This window comes from Nycticebus coucang, chromosome 4 (assembly GCF_027406575.1).
Source record: "Nycticebus coucang isolate mNycCou1 chromosome 4, mNycCou1.pri, whole genome shotgun sequence".
Lineage (NCBI taxonomy): Eukaryota > Metazoa > Chordata > Mammalia > Primates > Lorisidae > Nycticebus > Nycticebus coucang.
This window is the reverse complement of record NC_069783.1, coordinates 79,952,705-79,963,321: the sequence shown is the minus strand read 5'-3', so window position 1 is coordinate 79,963,321 and position 10,617 is coordinate 79,952,705. Positions and strand designations below refer to the sequence as shown.

The window sequence follows — 10,617 nt, the reverse complement described above, 5'->3', positions numbered from 1 at the left end:
GAACAGTTAGTGAAACATGACCTCATTAAATGAACTGAACAAGGCACAGTGACAAAGCCTGGGGTGACAGAGATACATAATCTTTCTGAAAATAATTTAAAATATTTGTTTTGAAAATCTCAATGAAATTGAAAACAAAAAAGAGGAGGTCAGAGACCATGAGAAAAAATTAACAAAAAGATTAAAATAATTTGATTAACAAAAAAAAGCAGAAATTATAAAGGCAAAAAATTAAACTGACAAACTGAAAAATGGAGTAGAGTCTCTTAATAGAATTGGTAAAGAGGAGTAAAAATTAGGCAAAAGACAGGCTATTTGGGAAAAAAAAACTATGTGAGAGAAAAGAAAAAAAAGAAAACATGAGTACAAAATCTAGAAAATAGCCTCAAAATGGCAAATGTAAGAGGTAATTGCCTTAAAAAGAAGAGTAGAAAGTTTATTTAAAGAAAAATAATAGAATGTTTCAATCCTAGAGAAAGATATGAATAGTCAGGCACAAGAAGATCATAGAAAAGCAAGTAGATTTAGCCCAAACAAGACTACTTCAAGGCACTTAATAATCAAGTTCCCAAAGGTCACAGATAAAGAAAAGGTCTTGAGGAAAGCAAGACAACAGAAAAGAGAGAAAGAGATATAAAACATGGAAAGGAGCTCCAATATGTCTGGCAGCAGACTTCTCAGTGAAAACCTACAAACCAGGAGAGAGTGCATGACATACTTGAAGTACTGGAGAAAGAAGATATTAATCATAAAATATTATATCCCACAAAAATATTTTTTAAACATGAAGGAGAAATAAAATTGAAATAAAAACAAAAGCTGAGGAATTTATCAACAACCTGTCTTAAAAGTAATGCTAGCAGGAGTATTTCAAAGAAAAGCATATAAGTGAATAGTAAGAAAAGAAACCAGATTCTTAAAGAACATTCAACCCCAAACTACTGAATATACATTCTTCTCATCAGCACATGGGACTATAATCCAAGATTGCCCATATTATAGGCCACAAAACATATCTCAACAAATTCAGAAAAAAAAATCAAAATCAGACCCAGACCACAGTGGAAAAAAAAAACTAGAATTCATAACAATAGAAACATTCAACTCTATATACAAAATCATGGAAATTAAACAATATACTGCTGAACTGCTGAATTAGGTCAAAAATGATTCCTCAAATGAGCAACAAAGGGGATATAAGCTATCAAAATCTATGGGATTCAGTAAAAGCATTCCTAAGGGGGAAATTCATATCCTTTAATGTTCACATCAAAAAGACAAGGAGATTATAAATTTACAGTTTAATGTTCCAACTCAAAGAACTGGAAAGGGAAGAAAAAGCTAAACCCAAATCCAACAGAAGAAAATAAATAAAAGAGCTCAAAACAGAACAAAATATAATGGAAAGCAAACAAATAAGAAAAAATGAACAATACAAAGGATTATATTTTTTGTTTTGATTGTACAATTCATCCAAAAGTTGAGAAGACAAAATCAATAGACCTCTTGCTACATTGGCCTGAAATAAAGGAGAAAGGACCTAAATAAACTCAATCAGAAATAGAAAAGGAAATATTACAACTCGTATCATAGAAATGTTTTCAATCTATGATTTGTGAAAATCTCTATGTATATAACCTAGAAAACATAGAAGAAATGAACAAATTCTTGGAAACACACAACTTGTCAAGGTTCAACCAGGAAGAAATAGAACAGACAAATAATAAGCAGTGAGATTGAAATAGTAATAAAAAAATCTCCCCCAAACAACAAAAAAGATCCAGAGAGGATGAATTCATAGCAGCAGAGTCTATAAGATGTATGACCCACATGAACCCATTTTTCCATTATTGAGGTACTTAGGATAAAGGAAACCAGTTCCATCCCAATTGTTGCAAAAAGACATTAATTCATTTCTTTTGATGGTTGAGTAGTACTCCGTGGTACACATGTACCACATTTTGTTAATCAACTGGTGAATTGATGGGCTGACTCCACATCTTTGTGACTGTAAAGCCTAGGGCAATAAATATTCAAATATAGGTTTCTTTTTAATACAATGACTTCCTTTCCTTTGGGTAGATACCTAGTAGTGGGATTTAGGGTCAAATGGTAGGTCTGCTTTTATTAATAACTCTCTGAGGAATCCTTATACTGTTTCCCATAGAGGTTGGACTAATTTGCAGTCCTACTAGCAGTGTGTAAGTATTCCTTTCTCTCTGCAACCAGAGCAGCATGCATTTTTCTTGGAATTTGTAATAAAAAACATTCAAAAGGTAAGGTGATATCTCACTGTGAATTTAGTCTATATTTTCCTGATGATTTGTGATGCTGGACATTGTTCTTTATATTTGTTGGCCTTCTGTCTATCTTCTTTTAATGAGCTCATGTTCATGCTAATTGCCCACTTTTTAATGAGATTGTTTTTCTTCTTGTTGATTTGTTTAAATTTTTTAGATTCTGGATAGTGTTGCTTTATTAGATGTGTAATTTGCAAATATTTTCTCTCATTCTGTAGGTTGTCTATTTGCTCTGTTGGTAATTTCCTTTGCTAGGTAGAGCTTTTTAATTTAATAAAGTTTCCCTTGTTTATATTTGTCATTGCTGTGATTGCCTTTGGGTCTTGGTCATGAATTCTTTGCCTAGGCAGATTGCCAGAAGAGTTTTTCCTGAATTTTATTCCAGAATTTTTATGGTTTCATGCCTGACATTTAAGTCTTTATTGGCCTTGAATTAATTTTTGTGAGTGGTGAGAGATATGTGTCCTGTTTTATTCTTTTGAGTCTGGCTATCCAGTTTTCCCATACCATTTATTGAATAGGGTTTCTTTTCTTTGGTATTTCTTGTTATATGCTCTATTAAAGTTCAATTGGTTTTAGGTAGATGGGTTTAGTATCTGGGTTCTTGTTCTTTTCCATTGGTCTATGTTTCTGTTTTTTTGTTTGTTTGTTTTTAATCAATACCATGGTGTTTTGGTTACTAGAGCTTTGAAGTCTGGTAATGTGATGCCTTCAGATTTATATTTTTTCCTTAAGATTGCCTTTGCTATTCAAGCTCTTTTCTGGTTCCAAAGTCTTTGATTTGACTCTCAATTGGACTATCCTCAGTATGTGGAAATGCTATCAATTTATGTACATTGATTTTGTAATCTGAGACTTTGCTCAATTTATTTTTCAATCCCAGGAGTATTTTGGTTGAGTCTTTTGGATTTTCTCAAGTCAAGATCATGTCATGAGAGAAAAGTGAATGTAGAGAAAAAGGAACCCTTTTATACTGTTGGTGGAAATGTAAATTAATGCAACCACTATAGAAAATAGTATGGAGGTTCCTAAAAAATTAAACATAGAACTACCATATGATCCAGCAATCCCTCTGCTGGATAAATATCCAGAGGAAAGGAAATCAGTGTATCAAAAATGTATCCGTACTCCCATGTTTATTGCAGCCCTATTCACAATAGCCAAGATTTGGCATCCACCTACATGTCCATAAATGAATGAGTGAATAAAGAAAATGTACCTACACAAAATGGAATATTATTTAGTCACAAAACAAATGAAATTCTGTCATTTGCAACAACATGGATGGAATTAGAGAATGTTAAGTTAAGTAAAATAAACTAAGCAAAAACAAATTTCACATGTTCTCACTCCTTATGTGGGAGCTAAATATTAAACACAATTGATGTTATGGAGGCAGAGAATAGAACGTCACTTACCAGAGGTTGGGAAGGGTAGCAGAGAGGAGGGGATAAGTTAAGGGTGATTAGTGGGTGCAAAAATATAGTATAATAATTAGAGTGAACAATATTTGATAGTACAACAAAGTGACTAGAGTTGACAATAACTTACACATATCATACTTTTAAATAACTAAAGAGTAGAATTAGAATATTCCTATTACAAAGACATGATAAATGCAAGATATAATGGATACCCCGATTACCCTGATTTGATTATTACACATTGCATGCTTGAAGCAAAACATCACATATCCTATGGAAATATACAACTATTATCATACTTAAAAATGAAGAAGTCTAAAAAGGAAACAGAAGAAGGGAAAGCACACACTCCTTTTGTCCAGTTTCCTCATGCAAAAAAATGAAAAAAGAATAAAAGAGGGAAGGAAGGAGGGAGGAAAAAAACCAGGAGAATAAAACCCTATTTATTCAGAGAGAAAGGCTCTCAGAGACCTTAAAGGACATTGGTTAGCACTCTTATTGTGCAAAACAGCCAACACACTGCCTGCCACATGGAAGATATTAAATGTGACTTGAGACAGGATTGAAGGAAAATAACTTAGATTTATAAACGAGTCTGTGATACTGAGACCAGCAAATCAAACCTGCTCATTATTGAAACCGATTACAGGTTTGCAGACCTCTATAGGAGAGAGTCATCTGCAGGTTCGCTACTACAGGACAAACACCAAGATAACCTAACTACTTGGGGTAAGCTCAGGTCCAACATAGGAACCCAGATCTACTTACCTAAAGCTGCTGAAACCACAGCTAGGTCTAGTCTGCGATATGGGGAAGTTAAGAAGTGTTTTAAATGAAATTCAAAAACGAAAAGGACTGGATTTTCATAATGAAATGACATAGTTTGAATAAGTTCAAGTGATTGATATGGACTCTAGTCAAAAAATTAGCAAAAGATCAATCAAAGGAAAGGGGGGTATGTAGGAGAACTGCCAAGTAGTGGAAAAATGAAATGGTTTCTTATTTAACTGTGAGAAGTTAAGATGCTTCAATAAATCAGTCATACTGGGTGTGATACACTGTGGGCAGCTGGTGTCAGCTTCATGATGCAGTAATGAACATGCAACTGTCACACTTAAGCTGCTCAATTTATGACAAATAATCATAAGCAATGCCAGATGGTTTTCTTCTATCCATTGGTAGACACTATGGGTATTTGGTTTTCTTCATTCCCTGGATGAAAATTTAAAAAAATGCTCACACTTAAGGTAATGCAGCTATATTGGTCACTAAAAGACAGAAGCCATTGTCTCAGTTCAATGAATATATGTCTTCTCAGAATAATCTGAAATTACAACTTGCTGTAGAGTTCAAACGTCTTCATTGACCTAGGTAAAATCTAATGCTAAAGAGAATTAGCAAAGGATCAAGTAGTCAACTTTTCTCACCCACTTTTCCTTCCACATCTTGCCAACTATGACTATAAACTTCGAAGTCTATCTATGAATTTCACAGATATTTAAACTAGCACTCACTGGCTGGCTGTGGGTGTATGCACGTGTGTGTGTGTGTGTGTGTGTCTGCTGCTTTTATGCATTCCTCAGAAAAATATCCTCATATATATATTGCTGCAGTTTCCTTGAAAGGTTCAAATACATATTCATACAGATGGCTGCTTATAGCTCCCTTTCCCTAAGTTTCAGGTAAAGGGCAGAGTAAGTCCACTTCACCTCTCCAACTTTCAACAATTTTATACCTTCACTCTCAATATAGATAAAGGGTTTAGAAGGCGTGAATCTCCCTTGAACATTTTTTCAATTGTCCTTGATTCTCAGCAGAAACATCTGTTTTCATGGTGTGACAGCTTTAGAAATTATCTTAGAGGGGAAAAGTAGATTCCCCTCTCCTATTCCTACTAATTGTGGTAAAGAGAGAGGCTTGTGGTTTCTTTGTTCCTTCACACTGGTAAGTTTCTCATTCTGCCAGGGCTTCACTGAACACAAAATGTGATTGCACATCTGCAGGGGGCTAGAGTGCCATTGTTGAAGCTGTGTTCACTCCCATCCTTGATATTTTTCTCATGTAACCTTTGTACTGTATGTTTGTAGAGTTTCATACCCAGGAAGTGAGAACAAGTTTGCAAACTCTGATTAGCCTTTTATAGCTTACCACACATGCTACAAATAAGTGTAATCCAAATTTTATTTCTGTAGGTAGAAAGAATAAGAATATAAATGTCATGAGAAGACAGTATCTTAATTATCATCAACTTTCTACAGAAGGGCAGGTGACTTCCTGACTAATATAACCCCCTCCACACATACATACATACACGTCCCACTGAGGCAGAATGCTTGCTGAGGCCATGAGTTCAAGACCAACCTGGGCAACAAAATGAGACTTGTCTCTACAAAATGAAAAAAAAAGAAAATAGAAAATAAAATAAAATAAAATGAAAAAGTAGAAAGAAAATATAAACCACATAGCTCTGGGAGGAAAAGGTCAGTTCATCTAAATAACCAGTTGCATTTCATTTGTACTAAAATTGGTCACTTGATGGGTTGTAAAAATGAATTCATAAAATTTGAGAAGAGAAATGATGTGTGGTAGAGCAGTCAATATAGTCCTGTTCATAGAATGAGGATTCGTGTGTATGTTGATGGAAAAGGGAGAGGGCAGTGTGTAAGTCAGAAGGAACTTAAATGAATTAAAATGAAAACACAGAAATATGTTCACTCTGTTTAACTTCCTCCTCTGGATTTGTAAGCATTTTATACTTGCCTCTTAGAACTTGCTTCACTCTATACTCTCCATAAAATTCAAAGAATATATTTTTCCTCCAATGTATGAGATATTATACTAATTTCTTTTTTTTTTTTTTTTGCATATTTGGACCACAGACTAGGCCACAAAGTCTTTGAGAGAAGGCACTGAATTTTTTTCTTCATTGTAGCCTACAATATATCTGATCCCTGGTATGGACTTAATATAGTTTTTCTTTAAATGGAATGAAACTCAAATTAAATTCATCTTAAGAGTATACCCAGTTTTAGAGGCCAGTGGATTTCACAATAATTACAGAGTAAATTACTTAATGCTAAGCTAATTGTATGCATGAAGAGAAAGTTAATTTCATGGTCCTCACCTCCTTTCATGATCAAGGCTCTTTTGAAGTGCAGCCTATGATAGAGTCATTCTCTTGTCTCCCCTCCTAGTCTCTCATTTTCAGCAAAGATGAAAGGTAATAAAAACAGGCACAACAGTTCTTTAGGTGCTAGGGAATAAGGTGGTAGCGTTGTAGCCAACAGAGAAGAGGCTGCTTTATATTTACCAAGGTGTTGAATATAAGGCCAGGGTACTTTGAAGATAAAAATAGGTTACTGGAAAAGAAAAGTAGCAGATGGTGGTAGTCATAGTTTACGAATAAATCACTTCCATTCAAAGGGAAATAGAAGTACCTGACCAATGGAAATTATAATGCAGAAAAAAGTTAAATTAATGTATTTTTCTCAGATAGTTATAATTTAATATTTTAGGAAGACATTTTTGAATACTGGCCTTGGAGGGTACAGGGGAAGTAGACAACCATGGCATTATACTAATTTCCATTTTGGACCATCCTGGAGATTTACCCAAGAACGCCATGTATGCTGAGTATGTGGCAGGGTACATATATATGAGGGTACATATATATGAGGTAGTACAGACCACCTCTTTTCCCGTCCTTATTTGCCTTGTCTGCAAAATGGGGAGATCTGTATCTAATGATCTAGAACTTCTTTTTGGTTCCCAACAAGGATTCTATTTCTTTTCTCCCCTGCTATGCAACAGTACTTTCATACAGTTTAGAATCTTCTTATTCTGAGGAAGACAATGAACGTATGCCAATTGAGAAATGATTATCTTCTTAGTTCAAAATAAGAGTCCACAAAGGGTAATATTTAATAAAAGTATAGAAATTACTGATGGTGTGATTCCTGAATGGTATTTTTCTTTATCCATTTATTTTTGGTGACGGAATCTTTCCTTATATCCTCCAAACTATGCAATGTAGACAAATGTCAGCTCTAGCCTAGTAAACTCCTCTTGAAAACCCTGTTAAGAATCAAACAGTATCTAAGTATAGTTTAGTTTCACAGAGAAGATAATTGGTTCTCCTACAGTAGAACTCTCAAGCAGTCTATATACTGTGGACAATTATTTTTTTTTTTTTTTTTTTTTTTTAAGTAAAGAAAAGGGTAGACTTTAATCTTTATTTACAGGACACTGCAAGATATGAAATTCCACATAGAAATAAGAAACCCTTTCAGAGGATAGGCTCCAGACAGTATGTATGTACAGTTTGGAACTGTTCAAGTATAGTTTTGTTGTAAAAAGTGCTACAATAACAAACCACGTTTAAAAAGAGTTCGTAGTAGAGAAATAGTTAAGACAAACTTATACCAAACGCAGTACACAACAACTTTGTGCCTCAGCTATACAATCTAAAAGTTAAAAGTCCCAGGAGTCCCATCCTGAACTTGGAACGTATAGCCTTCAGAGGTAGTTTCTGGTACTACATTTTGATCCTCCTCTTCCTCTACAGAGAAATACTTCTCAATCAAGTTTAATGAAGCCTTGTACACAGACTCATTTTCATGGTTTTGTAGAGCTTCAATTTTGTCCAAACCTCCACATTCTTCAATCATTATACTAAGTTTCTCAGTTTCACCTAGTTTTTCAGCAGCCTGAAAGATATTTGAAATGGCATCCAGAATAACCAGAATAATTTTGGTATCTTTTGCAGTTAAGAGGTTCATCAATGGTTCTATTATGCCACAATGAACAAGGTATACAATCTGTTCAACTGTTCCACCACTTGTATAGTTGGTCACAGCCCATACAGCTTCCTTCTGTGCCTTAAAGTCTGCCTTAGAGAGAACACCAACAGGTAATGGGACTAGTCCATGATTCACAACTTGCTGTATCTGGTCCTGACGGCCAGCTGTGATGTTTGACATTGTCCATGTAGCTTCCTTTTGGATGTTAGTTTTGGGGTTGGTCAGCAGGCTGGGAAAGACAGTAAGTGCTCCTGCATCAATTACAACCTGAGTCAGTTCATCTGTCCCAGTGACAATATTCCCTATGGCTCTTAGTGCGGGAGTCACAATTGGCAATTCAGTAGCTCCCAAAAGCTTCACAAGTTGGGGCACAACTCCTGTTTTCACAACCATTTCAATCCGTTCGTTTGGACCATCAGTAAGGTAAGAAATAGCCCAGCAAGTATCTGCTAATACCTCTGGATCATCATGATGCAGGAGACGCACTAAAGTAGGAAGAATCTGTTCCACAGCATCTAATGGGGGTGCAGGATTCTTGTTGCGACAAAGGTTTGAAAGTGTCCAGGTAAGATTACGTAAGTAACCACATGATAAAGATGACATATCAGGAATAGCTAGAAGAGCCAACAGTGGGTCAACTGCACCATACTTAATAACCAAGTCTCGGAAAACTGAACCATCACCTGCAATATTTCCTAGAGCCCACACAGCTTGTTCACTGATATGAGCATGGGGAGATGCCAACAGAGAAATGAATGCTGGAATAGCACCTCCATCTACCACAGCCTTAGTCTGTTCTGATGTCCCAGAAGCAATGTTAGTTAGTGCCCATGCAGATTCAAACTGAATGGGACTACAATCAGTTCTACCCAAGAAGGACACAAATTTTGGGATCAAACCAGCTCGGATTATATTGTCGATGGGAGGCTGTTTTTCTCTAGAAAGTAGTTTCCTGGCAGCCTGAGTAGCTTGGAGCTGGTTTTCCATATTGGTGCTGTTTATACCTTTGACAATGTCATCCACAGACCAATTTACAGTACCCTGGTTGTTTCGGTTTTCCTGCAGTGGAGAAGTAGCATCATCAGGAAAAGAGCTTACATTTCTCCTTTTCAGCATCTGGTCATCTTTCTTAGCTTTCCTCAACTCCACATTAACTTCTATTCGGCGTCGCCTCATTTCTGTACTGTCTTTTCCCTTGTTCTTGAACCTGTTAAGTCGGGCAGCTGGTGAATTAGCATTCTCATTGGTGGACATGGTTATGAGACAAAGGGAGATAGCTGCACAGCTAGCTCAGGCTTCCACAGGAGGTGGTGCAGGACTCAGAAGATCTGGGTCGGCCGCCCTGGAAACGTCCACTGCAGCTCAGGCAGAACACGGTGTCACTGTGGACAATTATTAATGTGAACATCTTTAAGATCAAAAATATACAAAAATGTCTTTAGTAATGACAATTGAGGAAAACTGGTATCAATAAGACATGGAGCCATCTCTACATTTTCAAAATACATGAGTTTTAAACAATCCACTGGGATCAGAACTTTAGCAGGCTTTATTATTTGTTTTTATTTTGATTTGGCTTACAGTTTTTCAGGGATAATTTAAGTGATGGTCACTTAGAGTCAAAGAAGTTGGTATAAGAAAATTTAGAGACTTTTGAAGTATGGCAAAAGATTCAAAGATTATGTTGAGATCTATAAAAAATAAGGGAGAAAAAGAAAAGGCAGAAATGGCAAAAAGACAAGGAGAAGAGAAAAAACAATAAACTAGAACAGGGCTTGTGAGTGGGATTTAATAACCTCTCATACATGTCAGAGTGTTTTTGTGACAAGTTGTGCCCAGCACAGCACCTTATCAATACCATCCACAACAGCCACTTATTTGGAGTGGTCAAGATCAATGTGATAGAGCTGTGTGATTTGCATAGAGGTAAAACTGACAGATTGCTGTGATAACATAGTCAACAGGGCACTGGTTTAATTTAAGACCAACACATTTGAGTTTTCTGAGTATAAAGTCCCTGAACTTTCTAAGCACTAGACATTTACTCCTACTACAGTGATACCCACCAACTCTCCTAATGCTCAGAAAGGAGGG

At 35.8% G+C, this 10,617-nt stretch overlaps 1 protein-coding gene across 1 annotated transcript; it reads right to left on the bottom strand.

The window, feature by feature from the left end:
* Positions 1-7,906: 7,906 nt before the first annotated feature.
* LOC128584602 (importin subunit alpha-1-like) lies at positions 7,907-9,912 on the bottom strand. Its single transcript, XM_053589641.1, has one exon. The coding sequence runs from the start codon at positions 9,775-9,777 to the stop codon at positions 8,188-8,190; it is 1,590 nt and encodes a 529-aa protein (XP_053445616.1). The 5' UTR covers positions 9,778-9,912; the 3' UTR covers positions 7,907-8,187.
* Positions 9,913-10,617: the final 705 nt, after the last annotated feature.